At 47.7% G+C, this 24,407-nt stretch overlaps 1 protein-coding gene across 2 annotated transcripts in view; it reads left to right on the top strand.

The window, feature by feature from the left end:
• WASF2 (WASP family member 2) overlaps window positions 1-24,407 on the top strand; it is a 32,224-nt gene that overhangs the window by 1,077 nt on the left and 6,740 nt on the right. Inside the window, exons 2-8 of one of the 2 annotated variants that reach the window (XM_032132339.1) lie at window positions 11,053-11,197; window positions 15,667-15,820; window positions 19,642-19,776; window positions 20,283-20,436; window positions 21,502-21,619; window positions 22,386-22,516; window positions 23,884-24,039. In XM_032132339.1, the coding sequence (XP_031988230.1) occupies window positions 15,691-15,820; window positions 19,642-19,776; window positions 20,283-20,436; window positions 21,502-21,619; window positions 22,386-22,516; window positions 23,884-24,039 (824 nt within the window). In that variant the 5' untranslated portion in view covers window positions 11,053-11,197; window positions 15,667-15,690. The remainder of the gene's footprint in view (window positions 1-11,052; window positions 11,198-15,666; window positions 15,821-19,641; window positions 19,777-20,282; window positions 20,437-21,501; window positions 21,620-22,385; window positions 22,517-23,883; window positions 24,040-24,407) is intronic. The other variant, XM_032132338.1, reaches the window with a different exon arrangement.

Raw genomic sequence — 24,407 nt, 5'->3', positions numbered from 1 at the left:
AGACACGTAGTCTGGAGAAAGGTAAGGAATGCAGCTTCTCCCTGTTAGCTGTCACTTGACCTCAAGGACGTCCCTGTGGTAGGATTTTTTATTTCCCTGACAGAGTTTCACATTTGGCATTGCTGTTTTGCTTTCTTCAGTAGCAACAACAGAATTGGGCACCTCTCCATGGGTCAGAGCACTGGTGGGGCTAAGGGATGTGCTAATGCTGGAAATACAGCACTAGGAAACATTGAAAGTCTTAAATCTTTCAGCACTGCAGATGCTGGTGGACATGAAATTCTGTTAATAATGATTAAAAAAATCTTCTGTTAAATACATCAGCTGCAGGCAGAGTCATAATTGATGGAGCTCTCTGTAACCCTCACACTTTTGTGTCTTTCCTGAAGACTCGTGAGAGGGAGAAGTTGAAATGAAAAGATGTTGGAAGCCAAATGAGGGGTAGAGATGTGCTTCCCTGAGACAAAACTGATGCAAAAATGTTGCTTTTATAGAATCACGGAATGGTTTGGATTGGAAGGGACCTTAAAGACTATCTCATTCCACCCCTGCCATGGGCAGAGGCACTTTCCACAGACCTGGGAAGTCCCACTTTATGGGAAGTACCGAGTCTTGCACACTCAGTCACATGAGGAAGGGCAGTAGTTATGTTTTCCACCCATTTTCAACATCTGCAGAATCAGTTGCTGCTAAACACTGCAGGAATTCAAAAGGCTGCGTTGCGACACTTTTCGTTCCGATTTGTCCCTTACTGACCTTGAGTGGGTTTTGCCATAGAAACCGACTCGTAGTTTAATCCCAGACTGAGTTAAAAACAAACCAGAGCCAATATCTCCCCACGAGAGCACAGCCAGCACATCCAGGGAGTGACTCTCGCATCCAGAGCCAGGCAGGAGCGCTGTCCCAGCAGTGGGGCAGAGCGCACCAGGCGCAAAGTTCTGTGCACTTTGGGGGTTTTGTTTCTTTTTAAGGAATGTGCTTCAAAACATGAAGTTTGAGTGACAGAGCGTGACCTGAGCTTGCGAGAGCCGCCTGACACTGATCCTGGCTCAAGCTGCAGTTGTCACTGTTATTCCTGGGTGTGTTGCTGATGGTGGGATCAGACTTTCTGGGATTTACCGTCCAAAGCCTTGATTTCTGCATGATTTAAAGCCTGAAGCTTTAAAGCAGCTCCCTTGTAGCCCACCTGAGATGAGGTGAAGCTTTCTAAGTGTGGATTGTAAGAGGATAAACTTCCAGGGGTGAACTCTGTAAACTTTTCCCTAAACTATTTTCCATTGGTTTTAAAAAGAACAGTGATATTTTTTTGTCTTGTCTGGTAATGAGATCAAAAAGTAAATGTCCCAAATTCCATTATTTTAATTTAAAGAAATAAAACCTTTCTGATGGCTCATGCCAGTATAAAACTGGTTTCCCTATGACTAATGTGACACACCACACAGAAATGGTGTATTTTTGTGAGTTACAACTCAGAAGGTATTTGCAGACAGTGATTCATGACAAGGAATACAACCCTTCTGATCAGTCCCAACCCAGTTTCTCAGCGTGCTTTGAATATATCTCATTCTTCAGGGCTGGTCTAGGAAAAGTTGATTTCATTCACCAAGGTTAGATAATCGCGGCATGTGGGTGGAGGGGTTAAAACTTCAGTGATTGCCTCATGTGCATAAAGTTACAGCAACAAATCCCTCTCCTGGGTTTATTTTTTTATATTTTTGTGGTGATAGAAGAACAAAGGTTAGTAGGATTAATGTTTTTTAAAAAATCAGGTTTTCTTTGACAGATTGTAATACAGAAGATTTCAGCAAGTGTTAAGACTTGGCTTTAATCCTTCTAGATAGTTTCTCTCTGTGGGTTTTCTGGACTCAAAATATTTAATAACTTTAAATGCAAGGTTTGGGGTTTGCCTCTGCTTGGTTTGGTGATAATACTGAGCCCTTGGTCATTCAGCTGAGCAAAATACGTTGCTCGTGAGTCAGTCACAAACCAGGAAAGGGATTGAATAGCGATTGTGTTTGCATGTGCTGTGGATAAAGTTCCTGCTGTCCTCGTACAGAATGGGACACCAGGAAAAAACACTGCCAAAAGCTCCTTCTGAGGGTTCCAACAGCCACAACGGGCCCTGTCTGGTGGCTCAGCTCTGCCCTTGCTCCTTTGTACAGTTTCTACAGCAAATGCACAGGAAACAACCCAAAACTGACTCACCGTGAAAACTCAGGAAGGCAAAATGCAGCTATTTTCCCAGACTGTCTTCTGGTGTGTTACTGTTTTCAACAACACTCTGGCTGAAATGGGAGCTGTAGTAAGAAATTTGTGTATTTGAGTGTTTATTCTCACTGTGCAAGGATAAATATTTGTGAGATCAGGGCCTTAGTTACCGCAGATTAACATTTATTTAAATACTTTAGGTATTTATAAACACAGGATTAAAAAAAGGCGTGTGGCAATGGCTTCTGGGTAATAAGCAAATGACTGCTCAGAACAGAACCACCCTGGTGGCATTTACTTCCTTTTGTATTTTTGCAACTCTATGTAATAAAACGACGTGTTGGTTCTTTTTTGAGGAGGGGAGGCAGATCAAGCTTCACTGTGAAGGGAGTGCTTGGTAGAAGGTGGTCAGATTCAGGCCTAATTCTCATTTATATGGCATTTCTTTTTCCATCTGAAGGTTTGCAGGATATTTTTTTCCCTGCCTGGAGGGCAGTAGGAGGGGAGGTCCCTTCCCAGAGGAACTTAAATGTGGACTTCCATGTTATTTTCTCGAGCAAGCAGCGTGAGCTGTTAATCACATTCTCTCCATCCCAGCTCCTTCCCCACAGTAATGGACCTGGGAAATAGTTTGTCTAGATCCTGCCCTAATTCCTGAAATTGTGGGAAAGCTCTCTGGTGTTAGGTTGCTACTGGAGAAGTGGTGGAGCTCAGATATCTCAAGTATGCATCTGCCAGGGGCTTTGATGAAGGAATTTAAAGCACCAGGAAGCTCCATGGGTTTCTCACAAATGGGTCAGTGGTGACCTGCTCTGTTCCTTCAGTGCCTTCTGTGTCGACTCCTCTTCCACTGCAGTATCCCAGACTCTTTTTGGGGAGAAGTGGTGCTTTAAGGGGTGCTGTGATGCTGACAGAGGAAGGCGGGAGATGCCTGTGAGGCAGCAGCAGTTGGCATAGGTTCTTGAGGACTGGAAGTTCTGCCCAGGAGGCTGTTGCTGTGTCACTGCTTCAGGTGAGCTGTTCCCAGGTCACTGGTGACTTGTTTGTGAGGTTTGGGTTCTCCTGCATTACTGTTGGAAGCAGTGCACAGTCCAGAATGGGTCAGACACAGAGCTGGCCACTAAAACTGGTTTGTTCTCACTGCTGCTGTAAATCAAACCTAAACCATGAGTTATTAGTTTGGTTTATACTGAAAATGCTCCATAAGAACTGAGCGCTTCTCTTGTGTTTGATCATAGAACCCAGAACAGTTTGGTTGGAAGGGACCTTAAAGCTGATCTCGTTCCACCCCTGTGCCAGTGGCAGGGACAGCTTCCGTAGACCAGGTTGCTCCAAGTCCCATCCAACCTGGCCTTGAAGATGCAAGCCTTCTGCTCAGAAGGGGCTTGTTTTATATGAAGGGTGATGAATTTATTTGAACAACTCCTTTGTGAAGCAAAGCCACACACAGATTTGAGATTAAAATCCCCTAATTTTGAAGTGAATGGCATAAAAGGAAGCGTCTTTTCACCTAACATGATAAATACGGGATTTGCTGCCCCAGGATCTCATGGATGCATTGTTCAGATGAGTTCAGGAACTGATCAGATTGGTTTATGGAAGAGCAATCCATGAAGGACGGTTAAATGATAGTGTTTGTTTCCACATGGTCTTAGGGTGCAATGGGGTGCTGCAGCACGGAAAAGCAGGGAGAGCTCTTGCTCTGTGCTCGCGTTGTTCCCATGCTCTTCTCTTGCTGCATCTGGTACCTGGCCGTGATGGAGAGAGTACCTGGGGTATCTGGAGGCTGGATGATCCAGTGCGGCTGTCCCTCTAAGTCCTGCGATTTGTCTTCTTTATTCACTGATGTTCCCAATGATGTTCCAGAGCGACCTGCCTCTTCCAAGCCTCCATTTCTCCCCGCTCATCAAACTGGGCTAATGACTCTGACCTTTTGTTTGTAAAGCAAAAGGAAAAGGATCAACAAAATACTGGAGCTTATTTACTATCATTACTGAAATGATGAGCAGTGCCACTTTGCAGCACTTCAAAGAGTCTGTGCTCGTAAGATGCTGGAAATCCCTTGAGAGAGAAAATGTTTCAGATGGAAAAAGAGGAGGGGGAGTATTCTTCACATTCTCCTCTCCTAAGTGTACTCTCCTGCAAGGCATGGAGGCACTATCCCCCTCCAGCCCTCTCCTCTCCCAACTGGGCACTTTAAAATACTGCTGACAAAATTTGCTGGTTTCGGTAAACGCCAGACTTGCTGGTGTCACTGCTCCAAGTTCTGCATAAATTGTTCCCATGCTGTGGAGTTGTGCAAAGTACTCTTGTTGACCTATTGTATTACCACTAATAAGATTGAATGTGGTTTTAATTTCTCATTTCCTCTTTCTCTGGATGCCCTTTTCCTACTACTTAAGAGTCTTACTTCAGGTCTCTCTATAGCAAAAGTCTCTTTCTGTCGCTCAAAGAATGAACGATGCTTTGCTTTCAGAGCGCTCCGCACTGGAGGGCTTTAAGTGGCATTCAGAGGAGGCTATCAGCCTCAATATCTGATGTATTGGTGTGGCTGCAGTTCATGCATGGAGTGCAAAAAATGGGATTTAATTGGGAGGGAGGGGGAATAGTGGCCTTGGCTGAATGGATGGGTGAAAGTTCCCCGACCACCCCTTAGCCCAGCAAATAGTTGGTTGAGTGCTTGCCAGAGCGGAAGCAAGTTCCCTTTCAGGCACCCTGCCTTTGTCACCGTAAGAAAAAGCACACACGCACTCGTATGGGTTTGGCCTTGCAGCTGCAAAAAAACCCAACCAGGCGAGAGAGAACCATGCACACACCCAGATCCTGTTCTTTCAATACCAGCAGCTGCGGAGCCGGTGCTTTGCTGGAGGAAAGCATAGAGCTATAAACACAGCTTGTGGAAAACCTTTACCTTCTGTCTAGGGCAGCATGAAATCACCGGCCGCTTCCCTTCTGCAAGCTAAATTAAAAACGGCTGTAATTAACTTACACAAAATAGCCTTTTGGTTGCTATTGAGAATTCAATATTGTATCAAGGAGGTTACATCTAGGGGCTGGCTTCACATGAGAGGTTTCCATAAAGCAGCTTATTGTAGACCTTGTGGTAAGCTTGGCTAGAAAGGTCTGCATCTTTAGCATCCCTGATACGGTCTAATCTCTCTTTTCCCAAAAAGATCAGTTCAATAAAGTGATGATTCCCCCTCCACGCTGGTACCTGGTGTACTGCAGCCAGCTATGGGCCCCCAACACAAGAAGGATATGGAGCTGCTGGAGCAAGTCCAGAGGAGACCATGGAGATGCTCTGAGGGCTGGAGCCCCTCTGCTCTGGGGACAGGCTGGGAGAACTGAGGATGTTCACCTGGACAAGAGAAGGCTTCAGGGAGACCTCAGAGCCCCTTCCAGTGCCTAAAGGGGCTCCAAGAAAACTGGAGAGGGACTTCAGACAAGGGCCTGGAGAACAGTACAACAGGGAATGGCTTCAAACTGAAAGAGCAGGTTTAGGTTAGATTTTGGGAAGAAATCCTTCGCTGTGAGGGTGGTGATGCCTTGGCACAGGCTGCCCAGAGCAGTTGTGGCTGCCCCTTCTCTGAAAGTGTCCAAGGCCAGGTTGGACGGGGTTTGGAGCAGCCTGGGATGGTGGAAGGTGTCCCTGCCCATGGCAGGGGGTGGAACGAGTTAGTCTTTAAGACCCTTTTCAAGCCCAACCATTCTGGGGTTTTATGGTTTCAAACACCCTGAAATAGTTTTGGATGGTCCAGAGCCTGGAGTTTGCACTGGAGATTACATAAGGTGAGATCACTGCTGGGCTCAGAACATGCAAAATGGAAACAACTGCAGTTTAAACTGAATATTTTTCTGCCTGTCCCAAGGAGATTTCACAGGCATCTGTCACCACAGCCAAGCTGAAACCTGACCCTGCTCTGTCAGACCAGGGGGGCTGATTGAAACAGTGGGGCCTTGCTGGAGTCTGCTGGAAGGTTGTTCTGCTGGCGGCAGGGATGGAGAAAGTGAGTCCAGGGATTGTCATGCTGTTGAGCAAAACCAGAGGACTGCTCCTCGCAGCTTCCTGCAGCTCTGCCTGCAAATCCCAAATGGCAGCCTGGGATCCTGTGCCGTGCCTGTGCATTGCACAGATGGCTTGTGCACACACAGACCCTGCGTTCAGCATTTCTGTGGGGTCACCTCACTGGACACTGCCACAGAAGAGCTGGGTAATCCCAGATTTGGAGCAGGCTCCTTCTCCTCCAGCCCTGGTTCCTCTTCCCATCCTTGAACAGGACAAACCATAGGTGTAGGGAAGGAGAACTACCTGGAAAATCCCAGATATGTGGTGGCTTTTGGTACTGGTGTGGTGGGATCCTGCCTGTTCTCCCGAGTTCACAGTAGTGCCCATCTTGCTGGGCTCCTGAGATCCCAAAAGCATAATCAGGCTCTTCACGTGGCATTGTGTTTATATATTTATTTTTTCCCTCCACAATGGAAAGCCTGTGTATTATTTTGACTTTATTAAGATGCTGTTTATAAACCATTTTGATTTAGATGCTCAAGGCCATTCTCTAGGTTTTTTGTGACCGAAATCCCAGCAGATATAACGCTTCTGGAAAACATCAGGGAGTCAGTCTTTTTTTTTTTCCTCTCTCCCCTTATGTCAAAGGTTGACTTAAAATATTAATGCTGCGAAGATTCATTTAAGATATTAAAACTGTTCAGGCAAGAATACATGTACATATTGTAATTACTTCCTTTTTCTTACAATTAAAGTAATTGGATTATATTTAATGAGCTATTTACATTTAATAATTAAGAAAAGACTTATCTTTCCAGTATTCCCCAAGTGCAGCAGAAGGGTGGGGGCACTCAGAGCTGTGATATAATTATCTAGGCGTGAGTTGAAACTGAAAGAGCAGTTGAGCTCTATAGAAAACACTTGGAACTGGTTTGTTCCTACTCTTTCATTAATCAAAATAGTTTAGTGTGTGGCAAAGAAGGGAAGGCTGAGCTTAGCTGCAAATGAGACAGAGTTTATCTGCTGAAAAGGAAGGTTAAAATATGCTCGAACTTAACGAATAAGTCATTTAGGGGGAAAAAAGCACACCCTCTCTTTCCATATTAATTACCGAGCGCTGCCCAGGAATGAGAATGTGCTGCTGTATTGTGAGTTGGGCTTTGTTAGTGCGACAGGCACAAGCCTTTCCTCTGGCTGGGGAGGCTGGTGGGAAGCAGAGGAAGCAAAGCCGCTGTGCTCATTAGCGGGAATTCAGGCCGGGATTGAGGGAGGCAGCGCCGTTCGGTTCAGCAGCCGGGCTGGGCTTCTGCTCAGGCATTCCCGCAGCCAGGGGCTCCTGCAGGACCTCCACGGGGAGCTGTGGGAAGGGCACTGCTTGCCTTCCCACCTACCCTGTGTCTCTTCTAGTCAAGACCCTTTGAAGTGAATTCTGCGCTGTTACAGGCTTTGAGGCTTGGAAAATTCTGCCCCTCTGTCGCGCCCTGGTGACCTGCAGTGCTGCCTCCAGCTATGGGGTGCTCAGCACAGGAAGGACGTGGACCTGTTGAAGCAAGTCCAGAGATGCTCTGAGGGCTGGAGCCCCTCTGCTCTGGGGACAGGCTGGGAGAGCTGGGGATGTCCAGCCTGGAGAAGGCCCCAGGGAGACCTTAGGCACTCCAGTGCCTAAAGGGGCTCCAAGAGAGCTGAAGAGGGACTTTGGGCCAGAGGGAATGGCTTCCCACTGTCAGAGGACAGGGATAAATGGGATATTGGGAAGGAATTCTTCCCTGTGAGGGTGGGGAGGCCCTGGCACAGGATGCCCAGAGCAGCTGTGGCTGTCCCGTCCCTGGAAGTGTCCAAGGTCAGGTTGGACAGGGCTTGGAGCAACCTGGGATGGTGGAAGGTGTCCCTGCCATGGCAGGGGGTGGAACGAGATGGTTTTTAAGGCCCTTTCCAGCCCAAACCGTTCTAGGATTGTGGGATGCTAGGACTGAAACCTGCCCAGACCTCTCCCCACATACTCCTGAAATGTTTTGGAATCTGCTGTGGGTTTTCAATACGCAAGGACACCAAAGCTACCTGTTGATTGACGGTCGTGATGCCACTCTGTGTTGTCACTGACCTTGTATCCTCGCCCAAATTATTCACAGGTTTAGTAGAGAGCATTCGGCTCCCTTTGCTGCTCCTGTTTCCTAGGAAGCAACAAAGCCAGAGCTCTTGTGGCGCTGAAGGAGCCCTGCCTCTCTCTCCTGATGTATACCCTCACAGCAAAGACCTTGAAATCTTTCTGTTCTAGAGCTTTAATTCCTGTTTAATCAATAGTTCTGTATTCTGAGAATCAAATCCCTGTGACAGCTCTCTTTAATTGAGCTAAACTGCCTTTCTCTTGTCACATCTCTTCTAGAGTTTTATTTAAATGCATTTGTTCTGCCTGTGTCCTAGTCAGGTATTGATAGGAACACCAGGTGACCCTCTTTGTTTAACTTGTTTTTCAGCTAAATGAATGGAAACATTAATTAGTGCAATGGTTTGTTTTTTAGGAATTAAAAAAATAAAAGTCTAGGTCAACCTGCTGTCTCTATTAGCACTCCAGCAGAAGCCAGGAGGATCTGTATGTTCCCCATTAGTGATACCCCCATCCTTCCACCCCCAGCCTGATTTCTGACGACAGCTCTGATCGAGTCCCTCTCCAGGAGAGCAGCCTGGTATTTATTCCAGCAAGATCATCTTCAGCAAAGCTGATAACAAAAAGTTTAAAAGGAAGAGCCAAATTTTCAGTCACACCTGTGCAATCCCCTTGAGGGCAGTAAATGATGATGATAATGCATGAGCCAGACAAAAAAAAACGCACAGAAAATGGCTTTCTGAGCCTCTTTTGCATTTTTCAGAGCCAGCAGACTGGAGGGGGGGGGGAAGGCAGGGGAGAAAAAAAAAGGAGTATTTTTACTGTGGGATTGGAGCAGGCTGGATGCTTGTTGTCTCAAGGACTCCACACTGTACAGTCCTCGTTATGCTGCAGGACCAGGGCTGACATTGCCAGTGTCAGAACATCGCTGTGGAAAAGGGCAGTGCTGCTCTTACCCCACATTATTGCCCAAACAGCCTCTTTTGTAACGCTGGCGGGTCGGGCCTGCAAAGTTCTCCGCTTGGTGATTGAAGTGCGTTATTAATGCACAGAGGGCTTGTGGATGTGGGTTTTTGTAATCGGCTGAGCGCGTTCTCCCAAAGGTCCTGGATTTTCAGTAGACCCTGGTTCAGGAGAGCTTTTGTGTGATGGTGGGTGAAAACACAGCCTGTGCTTCCCATCCCACCGGCTGCTGAGAGATGGTGGGCAATGTTTTCCCCTGCACCCAGGGGGCTTTTACCCGTCCGTCTCCCCTGTGGTTTTTTGGGAGAATAGACCACTGTGAAAGGAAGCAGCCCTGCAGCTGCCCTTCACTGGTGACTCCTGCTCAGCTGCTGGCAGGCTGGGCTGGTAATGACAGATGAGCCTGTGACGCGTTTTTGGGAATGAATACTTGTTACAGCTGGCGGGATGGAGTAGTTTGTGGCATCACATGGCAGTTTTCTCTATAATTTCGCTCCCTATTGCTCGGATGCAGCACTGATTGCTGGGTCTCTCTCTGAGCGTGGAACTGGAGCATTTCTGATTGCCGCATCCCACTTCTCTGTGGCTGCATTGTGAGCTTGGATATAGCCCTGAGCACTCAGCAGAGCCTTATGCTGATTTTTTTTTTTTTCCCCTCAGTTCTCCCTCTGTGTGTGTGTGTGGCTGCTGCTTCCCTTTCTGCAAGTCTTTTGGGGTTACATAAAAGCCAGTCTCTTTCTGGCCATTACAGCTACATGGGGGAGTAGTTACTGCTGAGAGAAGCTTGAAATTTGAAGCAGAGTTGTCACAGACATTAGAAAGAACAGTCGGTCTGCGTTGGCAAGCGACTGAGTTAAGTCTTATTTCATACTGATGGGAATTTCAGATCTGATTATCTCCTTTCCCCCTCATTCCCAAACCTGCTGGTGTGTCTAATCCCCCGATAGGCACTCCTAGAGACGGCTCTCCAAAGCGCTTAGCTGAAGGCTTGGTCTCCTTGACTGTTTGTGTCCAGGCAGAGGATTTTGTAAGCCCTGCCGAGGGCAGGGTGGTGGGTAACCCTGACGTACTTGGAAATCAAGCCTAAATTCCCTTCCCTTCCCCAAAAAAAGCGCTCTGCCCTTCTTAGGTGCTTTGTGCTACACCAGACACTGTGACAGATGATCTCACTGCTGGGGTCCAGATTTATTTGCAGATGGTCCCTGATCTAAGAGGTTGTGTGTCACATTGAGCAGGGAATTACCCAGGTGACTCCCAGTAACGCTATGCTAACTGGTCAAATACCAGTGAGGAGAACCTTGCCAGATCTCTCCCTCCAACTCACCTGTTATTTACAGCTCTTTGTGTGCATTGCATCCGCAGGGCTCGCCTTGGAGTCCTGCCTGCCTTCTCTGCACCACCACGGTGACTGTGCTATCTGCCTGCTCTACAAAAAAAATCCCAAAAAACAGGTCTGGTTCCTCTCTTGCTGTGCAGTGCTGTTTTCTGCTCTGCTCCAAACCGCTTGTTAAGGAGTATTTGCTCCGAGTTGCTGTTTTCAGTCGACAGAACTCGCCTTGGAAAGCAAATACTCAATCCTAAAGCATCCCTGTATTGCTTCTCAATAGTTGTAATCAAAGTCTGTCTCCTTTATTGTTCCTAACAATTGTTCAATTTTACTGTGCCAGCCCTATTTATTAAAAATAGTCAATAAGACGCAGCTTTGTGCAGGGGGTTTATGGACTGGCAGTTCTTGTTTGAAACAAACCAATTGCACTTGATTCTAATCCAGAACTGGGATTCCTGAGTGATCTGCTGCAGCAGAGCTCATGGGGAGAGCAGTCGATGGCTTGGTGAGAAGAAATCTTGGAGCAGCACGCTTATCTTGGATTTACCTCGGCTTTGCTTATAGTGCTGGATTCGGAAAGGCAAGAATTGCAAGTCACACGTTTTTCCCCCTTTTTGAGCCTGTGTTGGGCCACGCTTGTTCCCCAGTGCCCAAGAGTATTTACAGAACTAATTGCCAAAGTCAGAATCCTCTTAAAAACTGGTGAGCAGGACGTTCAAGGTGAGAGCTTATTGTGGCAGGAGCAGGGTGTTGGATCAGCAGCCATGGGAAGAAGCTCTACGCATGGATCCTGCTTTCTTGGAAAAACATAAGGTGTCCAAGACCACGATCTGCACAGTGAGAAAGGATGAGAGTTGTTGGGAAGGATGATGGGGAGCAAAAACCTGGTGAATCCTGGAAACAAGGTGCCAGTTGTGGCTGGAAGACCAGTAGGAATGTAGGAGCAGTGAGTTCAGCTTCCAGGGCTTTTTTGTGCTCAGCAAACTTTTTTCTGGGCTGGAGCAGGCCAGGGCTCGGCAGCGCCTGCGTAAGCATTTTGGGAGAGGGAAATTATGAGGAATCCTGGCAATGCCCAGCTGGAGGTGGGGCAGCAAGGGGAAAGGAGCTGCAGGGTGAAGCTGGGCTTTTCAGATGGTTTGGCTTTTAGTCACTGCCGTCACAACAAGGCTTGGAGCTTTCTGTGATTCAAGTCATGACTTGGAGGCTTCAGAGAAAGTGCTTGGGAGCAGGTAGGAAGGGTCTGGTTCAAGTGGGAGAGGAAAATCATTTGTTTCCTTGTTTTTACGAAGATGTGAAGCACAGTGGTTGGGAGGATGAGCCTTTTGAATGTGGATTGATGCAGCAGGGTTTGTGGATTTTCCTTATGGCTCTCCCAGCCAGCAGAGATCACTGAACTTCTTTCCTTGCACTGTGTTTCAATTTGATGCCTTTCTTTGTTTTCCATATTCATTAGAAATCTGTTGCAGAGTTTTCTGTTTCTAGAGGCAGTTTCCTTTTACTTCTAACATACTTGATCTCCTCTCCTGTTTCACAGGAATCAGGGCAGGTCCTCTGTGCCCATGTCATTCTTGCAGCTTCTTTAAAAACAGTGTTTGCACCCCAAAACTCTACTTCTGAAACAAATCTAATCTCCAGCATTCATAAGCAAATGGAAACGCTTATCTTTGCCCCAAAGATAAGGATTTTCGGCCTTGCAATTCATTCAAGTTGCATCTGAATGGTAGGATTTAGTTATAATATATGGTCTGCAGTCATCGTGTGACAGTGACTAATGCCTGATGACCAGGCTGGCCAGCCGGGGTGGAATTCTGCTGTGCTGTCATGCCCTGAGCACAGAAAGTGAAGCGGTTCTGGATGGCCCGTGCTTGGCACTGTGCTGTCATTCGGCTCCTTAATGACTCTCTTAAAGAATAACAGCACGAGCCTCCCAGAAAGCTTTTTCAGCTCTGTCCCTTCTTTCATTTACTGTGTCCCCTCCCTGCCCCCAGCTCATGCCTTGCGCTGCCTCCAGTGTTTTGCTTCCTCTTCCTCCTTCACCCTTTGCTCTCATACCTTGTCCTTTCTCCACACCTGGTTTTCTGCCCTACCTGACTCCTGCTTTTGAAATACACCACTTATTTTCCAATCCACACAATTAATCTTTGTCCCACCTACTCACGAGGCAAGAAGGTTTTACAGGAGCCCATTAGCTGTTACCTCTATCCCTACCCTCCAAACACTCCAGGAAGAAGCAAGGTCTAACAGTGTTCTTGTGGGGCCATCACCTGCTCTTTTTGCAGGTCCTAGATTTCCTTCATAAAATCTTGAAGCTCCTCGTCCTTCTGCTCGGAAGAGAGGAATTTTTGCTTTAAAATGCCTCTTACCCAAAAGCTGCTGGGAGAGCAGGGTGGTTGTCCACAGCCCGTCCTGCCCTGATCATCTCTGATGCTCCACAGGGTTAATTTAATCTCTTAGTTTGCTGGATCCTGGCTGGGTTTAGGGGCAGCAGAGCTGTCCCCGTGGCCTTGGGAAGCGCTGCTGTGGAGGTCATGAGGGCAAAACTCGTGTCTGCAGTGTAGTGTGGCTGGGAGGGCGGGGGTGGCTGATGAGCTGGGCTATAAAGAGAGTCTCTTTCTTAGCCTTTATCTCTGCTGTTTTGCACCAGTGCAAATTTGTGCTGTACATGTGCTCTACCTTAGTTTTTCTTTTAAAAAATGCAGTTCTCACCACTACTCTTTGCTTTTACTTTCAAAACATGCTTTGAAGGCAGACACTTTTGGGGTGATTGTATACAGGCACGTATCCAGAGCCTTTTTTGTTGGTATTTGAGCTACTACTCCCATTTTCTGTCCTGTTTTCCCCATCCTTGCAGAGATCAGTGCTACCTGCATTTATCCAACCACGCTACCAATCATCTTGGGGGGTTTTTTTGTCTCCTTTTATACAGTACACTCACATCTCATCCCCCACTTCCAGGCTTATTTTTCCTCTTGCTGTTTTCCTTCTGTCTGTCCTCCACCTTGGAAGGTTTCCAGCCAGGCTGTCCACTCCAGCTCTGCAGATCCCACCGCATGTGCTCCCTGGCCGAGCCCTGGGGAAGCACAGGGGAGAAGCTGGATGCAGGCAGCCTGCAAATGCTGCCTTGTTTATGAGAGCTGCTTGTTGGTGCAGACTGCAGTCTGGGGGGAGCTGGGAAAGTTTGTCTGGCATGAAGCACTAAAGCTGACAAAAGATTGTAGGGCTTGGGCTGGAATCGATAAAACACGGGGTGTTGGGAGGGAAAGGTCAGAGCCCTTCCTTAGTTCACCCTGTTCTTTAAATATCCCCGCAGTTCCTGGTGGCTGCAGTGGACACAGGGAAAAACAACACGTACTCGATCCTTGGAGGGTCTTGCTTTTATTTATTTGGACGCAGATCTCACTCGCCTGTTCCATAAGGTCCTCAGTTTTGGGGACCCTTTCCGTGCAGCCTGGTCTCGTGGCAGGAGGTTGGAACAGGATGAGCTTTAAGGTCCCTTCCAACCCAAACCATCCTGGCATTCTGAGATGCTGTGAAATCCCTCGTGTCGAGGCGTTGCAAAATGGTAGCAACCTACATCTGCTTGTCTGGGAGATATCCCAGCGCCCGGTGCTGCGGCTCTTGAACTCCTCTGCCTTAATGGGTCAAATTTAGCAATTCAAAATCTGGCTTGTGAGGTAATTAGGAGGGATAATGCCCACTTCTTCCTCTTAACACCCTGATAGAAAAGCATCCAGGAAGGACTCCTGGACCTCAAAGATAAGCTGCCAGCTGCCACAGAGACTATCAAAGGGTGGCTCAAAGTCAAGAGCAAACAGCTGATTTTTTATGGTTCTTGGGTTTTTGCTGGTGGTGACAGGAAGCCATGTTCCCCAAGCTGTTCGCTTCCTGTTTTATTTTTACACCCAGCCCGAGCAGATCCACATGCCTATCACATGGGAGCTGCCTGCTTCTCTTGGGTTGTTCCTCAGCTGACCTAGAAAAGTGATTCTTTCCCCTTATAAATTAATCAAGAACTTGGGATGTATTTGCTTTCACTTAGTCCTAAAGATTTCAGGCATGTATGATGCTCCTTGTAGTGAGCTGGTCACCCAGGTTTCCTTCTCCCTCCTGGAGCTGGACAATCTGGGAGGGAGCTGTTTGATGCTTCAGCGTTTGGGCCTGTTAGTAAAGAGATTTTTTGTTAGTTCAAGGCACTGACCTGCACATAAAAGCATTTTCTGTCCAAAGCATAACTTCCGGACACTTAGGTTTTCTTCAGGCTTTATATTTTATTAGTTTTTTAAAGAACTGGAAGTTTGTCCTGCCTGTTGTACAATCAGTCCTGAGTTGTTTCTGAGCACACTCCAGTCCTGCATCCTGATTAGAGTTCCCTCAACCTTAAACTGCTCTAGCACGAAAACAATGGTCCAGTGTAAACCTCATCCCCGGGGGATTTCCCAAGGGAAGAGGGGTGCAGCCTGCAGGATAAGGAACAGTCACCAGAAAGTTTCCTGGTCAGCTGCAAGCGCTTCCTGTTGTTCCAGGAGAGCCCCGCGTGCTGCGCCAGGAGGGAGGCACCACACGTGCTTTGGTGTGCTGGGAGAAGCTGTTTTGTTCTTTCTTTTTTTGTATAATAACATCTCCTGTCTTCATCTCCTCGGTTTAAGCAACTATTGATTGCAAGTTTGAAATGTTTCTGAAGAGGAGCTTGTAAGAGTCACGCCAGGCGCTGTGTGAGCGCGGGAGGCGGGAGCCCTATCCGGGCAGTGGATGGGTGGGAAGGGAACAACGGCTGCAGCGTTGCCAGCAGCGCTGGGAATGTGGGCGAAGATGCGGAGTTCTCCATCTCTGCCTCTGTACCTGGGCTGGTGGGGCTCTGCTGTCACTGCAAGCCAGAGAACAGGAGGATCTTTATTTCTGATGAACCAGTTTTCTCAGGGTGGGGAGGGGGGGAAAGAAGGCTTATAAATAAAGCCATTTGAGAGCAGGAAAAACGAACACCATGGCTCTGGTGTGCCTGGAATTTGCGGTTGAGTAATCCTTTCCTGTTTCTTTTTTGGGTTGTTTTTCATCTTTCAGAACAGTGCCTGAAGCAGGTCCACCATGCCGTTAGTAACGAGGAACATTGAGCCAAGGCACCTGTGCCGTCAGACGTTGCCTAGCGTTCCGAGCGAGCTGGAATGCGTGACCAACATCACCCTGGCAAATGTCATTCGACAGCTGGGCAGCCTGAGTGAGTACCATGGCGAGCCTGCGCGTTGCCCTCAGGAGTCGCTACTGCTCTTTATTTAGCTCCCTTTCTACTCTCGTGTTCCTATTTCTCCCCCATCTGCCTTCCCTGGGTAATGCTAAAATGTTTTCCTAAAGAAATCTGATGCTAATTTCATATCCCTGGTCCCACTGCCTTCCTATCTAAGAGAAAATGGGGAGGGGGGTGTGTGTATGTGTGTGTGTATGTGAGAGGCTGCAGTGAAACTGCAGATGGAAGGATGGAGCACAACTCAGGCTTGTAAAATGGGAGGCTCTCGGAGCAGGCAGGATCTTGTGTCAGAGAACGTGCCTGTAATTGCATGTGCTACTAAATGGAGCTTGACTCTGTTGAATCTACACCATATCAGTAGTCTTATTTTTAATGGAAGATAATTAAAGCCCCCACACAGAAGCTCCTGTTTGCCCCTGCTGCTGTTTGTTGCGTTGTGAGACCCAAAGACCCGTCTGAGCCAAATGGTGCCTCCAGAGTGTCAGTGGTTTGGGGCTGCTCACTCAAATGGCAGCATGAGCTGAAGCGATGCCTGGCTCAGCTAGCTCTCCAGTGGGCTGACCCATAGCCTTGGAAAAGCTGGAGGGAAAACACAGGCCTACATGCCACAGGAGATACGAAGAGTTAATTGTGGTCTCTCCGGGATGACTCCATACTCTGTTGAAATGCTCTGGGTTCTGATTAACCACCTTTGTCCTTGAAGCGAGACTTTGATAATCAAATTAATCTATTGTTTAGCTTCTCTGGGGTGTTTGCAAGCCCTTCTGCTTGCTCTGCAAAGCAAGCCCTTGTCTTCCGCCATGTGGCAGGCAAAGTTTGGGTGCAGCCTCTTTCCAGCAGTGCAAACCATGGCTGTCACTGAAATCTGGGCCCGTGTTTGCTGCCAGTCGGTGTCACATTCTGTTGGGTTGGAGAAATGTCACTGCACAGGCGAAACCAGGCTCTCTGCTCGCGTTCAACTGGCCCTTGTTGTTCATTTGTTGGGTCTGGTAGCCAAGATGGTTATGGAGAGTGAGTGAAATCCATCTCGTGCATGTGAAATGGTGAGGAAGGAGGCAGCAAAGCTCTGCAAAGCCCCGCTGCAGGGAAAGCTCATCCCTGTTCGGAGACACGCTGTGGGTTAGTGTGACAGCCCTGGCCAGATCCCACAGGTTTAGACCTTCTTTGCACAGATATTCAAAGCTTCTCTGTTTCTGAAGCGCTGGGAGCCAAATTGCAGCCTGTTTTTTTCCTCGGGAAGGTACCCTGGGAGCTGGGATGTGGGGATGGGAAGATGTGAGCTGCTGGACCAGTCACAGGTACCTGGAGGGGAAACTGAGGAGAGGAGCCTCCTGCTGACACGTGGTGTGAGAGGAGAGCAAGGCAGATGGGAAGGAAATGCTGAGCACCATCCACTTCCCCAGGGTCAGCAGTATTTTAAATAAAGCAATGTTTAGGCTACGCTCGCACCCAAATGACCAAACTCCTGCCCCCCACCCTTTCCTCTCTCCTCCAAGAAACAAATTCACTCTCTTCTTGTACCTTGACTAGTACAGGAACATAGAGCAGGTTCAGTAGGCTGTGACAGCCCTGTCAAGTGAATAATCAGCCATGCCTGGTGCACCACAGTCTCTTTACAAAGATGCAAACATAAATCTTGTCAAACTTTCATATTCCAGTGAGTTTACCCTTCGTTACTATCGCAGCTGGGAGCACTTTGTATAAGTCGACTGCACGGTTTTGTGTTACTTTATAGAATCCACAAGCTAAAGATGGAAGGACCTATTAAATCATGCCGTCTGTCTTCCTGACAGTGCATGACAAAGATAATTCTGATTGTAAGCTGAACTTTTGCAGTCAAAGTAACTAAACTAAAAAATTAATCTCTGTCTTACCCCATCTAAAAGTGTTCATGAAGCACAGGCGACATGTGAGATGCTGGATGATAACTGCAGCTGCACTTACACAGGCAAGGGAACACCGACCATCCCTTCTTCTCCCTCCAGGGTCAAAACCAATACAGAAAGTGCTGTTAGATAGTGTTTGATACTTGAAATATACTTTGCATACCAAAGACTTAATTTTTCCCCTAGTGCTTGTTGCAGTTCCTGGTGAAATTCAGAAATGTTTTTCACTTCTTGTGAAAGTAGAAATGAAATTACAACTTTTCTTTTTTTGAGCTGTTGCTGGAAGGTTTTGCATTTTCCCACAGACAAATTTTTGCTCTCTTTGGTCAAATAGGAGATGTGTGCTGATGTTGAACATGGAGAGTGCTTCACAAAACATGGCCACAGCAAGAGCTACGTGGCCCTTAGGTTTCCAAATGTAAAATCCTTCTCATGAGTTTGAGTTTGTTACTTGAGCATATGTGGAGTCTGCATTGTCTGGGAGGGTAGAAGGAAGAGGTCAGTTGAAGTTAACCTTCAGCATTTGCTTTCTACAAACACTTGGACCTGGCATTGCCACTAAAAGGGGTGGAGAAGGTTGAATTTTAACCTGGCTCGTTCACCGTGCTTGGCAGTGTAAGGAGATCTCCTGGGAGCAGGAACAAGGAGCTGATATGTCAGGTTAGATAGCTGGGAGTGTTTGTGCAGCTGGGCTTTGGGGATGCCCTCGCCCTGCCTTGTGCAAGGGGCGCTTTGTCTCTCTGATGGGACTCTGCAGACAGCCATGTTTTCCAAAATTGCTGTTGAAATTAGACTTCCAACTGGTTTTTCTTTCCTGAATGTCGGAGAGGATCTTTAGGAGTAACAGATTCCAGAACAAACTGTTGACCATATGATGATGCACTTCAAAACCAGACTGCTTATTGGGAGCAGCCTTGTACTCAGCAGCCGTGGCTGGAAATGTTTCCCATCAGTGGGAACACCATGGGCCCATGTCTGCGGTTGGTGCCAAGTCTGCTCTGCGCTGTCCTCAGCGTGGCTGGGGCTCCCTGGCTTGGTTTGTGCCTGGGAGCAGAACAAAAAGACAGGACTCATTGAAAGTTCTTGGGTTTCTTCCAGGTTTCCCACCTCTGTCTACCTGTGGCCATCTCTTGTTGCACTGTAGGTTTTAAACTCCTAAGGACGGGGCATGATTTTGTTACTCCTGTAACTGGTGCAGCTCCTGATCCGAGCCCCAGGCACTCTCGTGGCCCGAACCACGGATGGTGCTTGTCATAGCAGCCCACTGGGTAGTCCAGGCTGTTTGAGAGGGAATGTCCCTGACTGAGAAGTTCCCTTTTGGTTTTGATTTAGAATCAATGTGAATGCATCGATTTTTCAGACAGTGCCACCTGAAGGAACAGCAGGGTCAGTGCTGTCAGCTGCGGTTACAGCTCCAGCTTTGGGATCCAGGACTGCTGGGTCTGCTCTCTACTTCCAGAGTGCTTTAAGCTTGTAAAGATGTGCCAGCTCCCCTGGAGGCAGGCCTGCTGGAGACTGGGAGCCTTTGAGATTCTCCAGAGCAATAAAAATCTAACTGTATTTCCTTGTCTAATAAACAGAACAGCAGAGAATCTTAAAGGACCTTCAGATCCATCCACATTCAGACCAGTGTAGTGTTGTCAGTCCTTTTTAGTTCGTTTTAGTTTAGTTTTAATTGACTTTAAAGTATGTCTCAGTTGTTTCCTTATTGCTTGAAGATCCCTTGGAAATGCCAGGTTTTGGTGGAACAAAGCGTTTTCTTCCTGGATGTTAAACTCAACCCTGACAAACTTGAAAAGAAGAGTGGTTGGTTCTTTCTTTTTCTTCTTTCTTCAAGAAAACAAGCTCGGAGACCGAGTATGGTCTGATGTAGTTCATGAGGGTAATGTGGACACTTTATTATTGCAGGTAAATCTGCAGAAGACATATTTAGGGAGTTGTTTACTCAAGCCAACACCTTTGCCTCTCGGGTGAGCATTCTTGTCGAGAGAGTTGACCGCTTGCAAGTCAAAGTCACTCAGCTGGATCCCAAAGAGGAGGAAGGTAATGGAGTGGAGCACAGGCCGACCATGGTGAAGGTTCTCGTTGAGTCAGCGTGGTTGGTTCAGCACCATAAACCCAGCGTGACACTGCCCTGGGTGGTGGAATGTGTTCTCTGGAGCGAAGAGGGACTGTTCCCTGCCTCCCAGTAGAGCACTTGTGGACAGCCTTTTTGGCCAGGTCCAGCTTTGCTCTTCAGGGATTCCCCATGTGGGATCTCACTCTCCAGCAGCTGGGTGGCAGTGGACGAGCTGCTTGAGCTTGGTCACAGGGGTTCCAAACCCATGGGCCGCTTGAGGGAGGGCTGTGTGGATGGAGCAGCGGATCTTGGCACAGCACGCTGGAGATTTGATGGGTTTCCCAAGGGATCTGTGGGAAAAGGAACCTGACCTTAAGAAGTGCAAAGCATGCCAAGAACTCCAACTGCAATCAGATGTTCACTGCTTGGGCTTCAGTGTTGTTGGCCTGGGTCAAGCTGTTCTTCACTTGCTCTCTCCTCTTCCTTACAGTCTCCCTGCAAGGTATTAACACCAGGAAGGCCTTCAAAAGCTCCACCACTCAGGACCAGAAGCTCTTTGACAGAGATTCTCTCCCTGTGCCTGTCCTCGAAACCTACGGGACCTGCAATACTCCTCCACCTCTCAACATCCTCTCACCTTACAGGTAGGGCTGCAACACCTTCTTGTTCCCTTGCAAAGAGGAACCTCTTCCTCCCAACCTGCCGGGAAGGTTCTTTCCCATCCTGTGCTGAACTGAAATAGCTGTTTCCTCTGGGAAGGTTGAGTTGCTAAACTGAAATCCACCAGGAAATCTCCGTCCTTTGGATTATGTGAAACTTTGCTTTTGAGGTCATACAAATGAACATAGCTAGGAAATTATGTCTTTGGTTTTCTGCTGTCACCTCCGTGGCTGCCTTGGGGTTAGGTGTGGCTGGCACTGCAGAGCCATGCTGGGTGTGCTGCAGATGAGGCATTTTTCTTGTGCTGCTCCGTAGCCCCATGGCTCCTTTCCAAAGAGCCGCAGCACGAGGTGCAGAGCATTCACCTGGAGGTGGTTCTCACCCAGGTGGGTGCAGCAGACTCCTGGTGATGCTTCCTGTGGCCTCCAGTGCCTGCTCTGAGACATCTGGTGGGATCTACACTGGCTGTGTAACCAGTTCTGAGCAGTCCCGCTCTGATTCCATCTTGTAGGTAGTACAAGTAAAGGGGGTCAGAATCCAGAGACTTATCCCACATCCATAAATATCTTCTGAGCAGGTAAAAAGTAATTACAGATAGCTGGAGGCAGCTGTCTCCTGCCAGACGCGGCTGCACTGCAAAGTGGGAGGAGAGGGAGTGTGTGTGCGCTCACTCAGGAGCTTCAAGGACGCTGCTGGTCTGATTTAGGGTTCCTGAGCTGGAGGAGGAGGTTTTTTCACACCAAAATACTGCACAAACAAAAGGGAGTTGAAGTGAGAGACCTGCTCTCTCCTGGTGATTGTTCAGAGCAGTGGAGCTCTTCAGGTGCTGAGGAATGGAGGGTTTGTGTGAGGGCAAAAGGGATGGGAAGTGGGAGTGCCAGGATGACTGGGATGTTCTGAAATGGGGGGGCAGAGGCAAGAACAGCCCTTCTGACCATCTCACTGCACCTTTAAACCATCGTCTGAGATTGTGCCATGTGTTTCCTTCAACACAAAGAAATATGTGACTTGATCTTTGTCTGTGTGGTTTTTTCCCCTCCCTGTTCCAGGGATGATGGCAAAGAGGCGCTTAAATTCTACACAAATCCTTCATATTTCTTCGACCTTTGGAAGGAGAAAATGCTTCAGGACACCAAGGATATCATGAAGGAGAAGCGGAAACATAGGGTGAGGAAGGGAAGAACAGGAAGTGGGAAGTGTTAATAAATCTTGGACTCCAAATTTGCTATCCAAAATTCAGGTTTGCACTTTGGGACTCCTGAGGGATCAATTCAGTGAAGTTTTTATCTGGTTTACCTTCAACCTTGTTAATTAAAAAAAGAAAACAAAGATACCTCTAATTGGTTTTTCCAAATGCCACTGTCTTTGGGCCTTAATGTTAAATTACAGCGTAAGATGCAGTCTTAACATGCTTTATGTAGCTTTTGAGCAACTGGAGCACTAAGCATGAAAACAGATTGTGATTCTTCAATGAAAAATAACAAAAGAGAGATTTAGGGTGTGTTAGAATCCTGAGTGAGGCCATCTAAAGCCCAGTTCTCTGTGGGCAAGTGTCCATATTGTACCCCAGAACACTGAACACCATCAGGGCGAAGGTGAGATTTGGGTGTCTCGACACAGAGGCCAAAACCTGAATTGTTGTGGGAAACCAAGCTTTTACTCTGCCCTCAAGCTGCTCGTGCCAGAGGGTGATGATGGCATCGTGTCTCAGCTGCACTGAGGAGCCTGATGTTGTCTGGCATTTTTTTATGTTGTCTGTGCTCCAGCTTTTTTATATGGAAGATCTTTGGAGAGTGCAGCAATCAGGAAAGGAAACTAAAAATCCTCTTTGAGAATGTGTCTTCTTGTAACTGCTCCAGGTCTGTCCTGTCCCTCTCTATTCCCAGTGAATTTAAAGCAAAATAAAGCTTGTGTTTGATTCCTCCTCTCCTAGAAAGAGAAAAAGGAGAATCCGAACCGAGGAAATGTGAATCCACGGAAAATCAAAACCCGGAAAGAGGAGTGGGAAAAGCTGAAAATGGGACAAGAATTTGTCGAGTCAAAGGACAAGCATGGTCCTGCTGGGTAAGCAAGTCTGGGGCTGGGTGATTGGGATGCAGTTCACCCTGCGCTGCAGCTCCTCCGGATCCACGGATCGATACTGCCACTAATCAGATTCTCCAAAGTAAATCCGTCTGCTGATTTAAAATTTGCCAAATAAATCAGGGAGCTGCACGGTTGGAACAAGGTGGCAGGAACGGCTCTGGCTGCTCTCGCTGCCTGTGGGCACAGAGGTGTTGGGAGCTTTGGCTCTGCCCCACGGCGATGCCCTTCCCTCACACCCAGCCGAGGGTGGCATCTCGGTGCCATTGTGTGATGGCTTTGTTACATTTCACAAATGGCTCTTCACACCCTAAAGTTGAAGCGGGGGCTGTCCCCATCCAAGTATTTCAAGCTACAGATCTCTCTTTAGCACTTCTGGCTTGGGAATTCATTTAACTTTTGACACCAGCAAGGCTGGAAGCAGACCGAATTCCCCACAATCCTCTTTTTCCTTGCAGCTTCCTTTCATATAAGAAAAAAATCTCTCTTTAAATCACACTCTCCAGCTAAAAATAAAACTTGCTTTTAGTTTAATAGGAGAACAGGTTTGGTTTCTAGCAGGGGAATCGAGCAGCACAACAGCACCATTTTCTTGCTCCTCTCTTTTCTCATGTGAGCGTGTTCTTGCATTTGGATTCACTTGGGGTCCAGGGCCCCCAAAAATGGAGTGGTTCCCCCACCCACAGTGAAATGAGTCCACTGAAAGTGTGAGAGTCTCTTTTCAGTACTATTCCAGCTTCGGATACTTGTTTTAATGGCATTGCGGTTTCCATTTCGATACTCTATTCTCAAGCTTATTTTTTGGCATCTTTGAGTATCTCCTGGTTTTGCCACTGATGATATTCAGTGTAACTGCAAGTTCTTTAAGTCCAAGTTGGTCAAAACACTCTTAAGTGTTTTCACAAAATCAAGTGTTAAGAAAAATGGATTTATTCAGGTGTTTGCTTGTTTATTAAAATACATACTCCTGCTGTTCCGGTGTGTGGCAGCAATAAACAGGGCAGCACCTGAGCAAATTTTAGCCAAAGAATTATGTAGAGCAAACACATACAGGTGTGTGTGGTTCTCCATATCAGAGTCTTTGAGAAGTAAAGGTTGTTTTTTTTAACGTTATAAAATTACGGACTGGTTTGCGTTGGGAAGGACCTTGAAGTCCATCCAGTCCCACCCCCTGCCATGGGCAGGGACACCTTCCACTACCCCAGGTTGCTCCAAGCCCCATCCAACCTGGCCTTGGACACTTCCAGGGATGGGGCAGCCAACCTCTCTGGACAACTCTCTGGGGGAAAAATGAGCTTTAGGCATTGCCTTGAGCTCTTTAAACAAACTGCTCATCTTGCTTTTCCCAGGTACCCCTCCAACATGGTGTATCAGAACGGCAGCATCGGCTCCAGCGAAAGCATGGATGGGAACTGCTACCCGCCACCGCCACAGACTGACTCTATTGTGCCACCACCTCCCTCATTCCCAGATGACAGCCTGCCTCCACCCCCGGTGGAATTTAGGTAAGCCTACGGGATCCCTTCTGTCACCAAGGAGTAGTAGGTGGTGTAAAAGGATGACATGAGACAGGCTGAGATAGTTCAGCAGAACTTCCTAACGGGTGTTGTATGGGAACCAGAATGCTCCTGTCTGGAAGGGAAGTGCAACTGCAGGCAGGGACAGAGGCATAGGCAGCGCAGCTCTCCATGAATCCCAGCCACCGTCACCATTCCCAGGCAGAAGGGGAGAACTAGAGCAGATTTATTCCCCAGCGGTGTCCCAGTGAATGGTTTGGCTCCGTTGCCGGGGTTTTCCAGTGCAGTTGTTCCATAGCATGAACTTGTGTTCCTTGTGTTCCATTTGGACAACACTCTCAGGCACGTCTTGGAAT

This window comes from Corvus moneduloides, chromosome 23, assembly GCF_009650955.1.
Source record: "Corvus moneduloides isolate bCorMon1 chromosome 23, bCorMon1.pri, whole genome shotgun sequence".
Classification (NCBI taxonomy): domain Eukaryota; kingdom Metazoa; phylum Chordata; class Aves; order Passeriformes; family Corvidae; genus Corvus; species Corvus moneduloides.
This window is presented reverse-complemented; position numbering and strand designations above follow the sequence as displayed.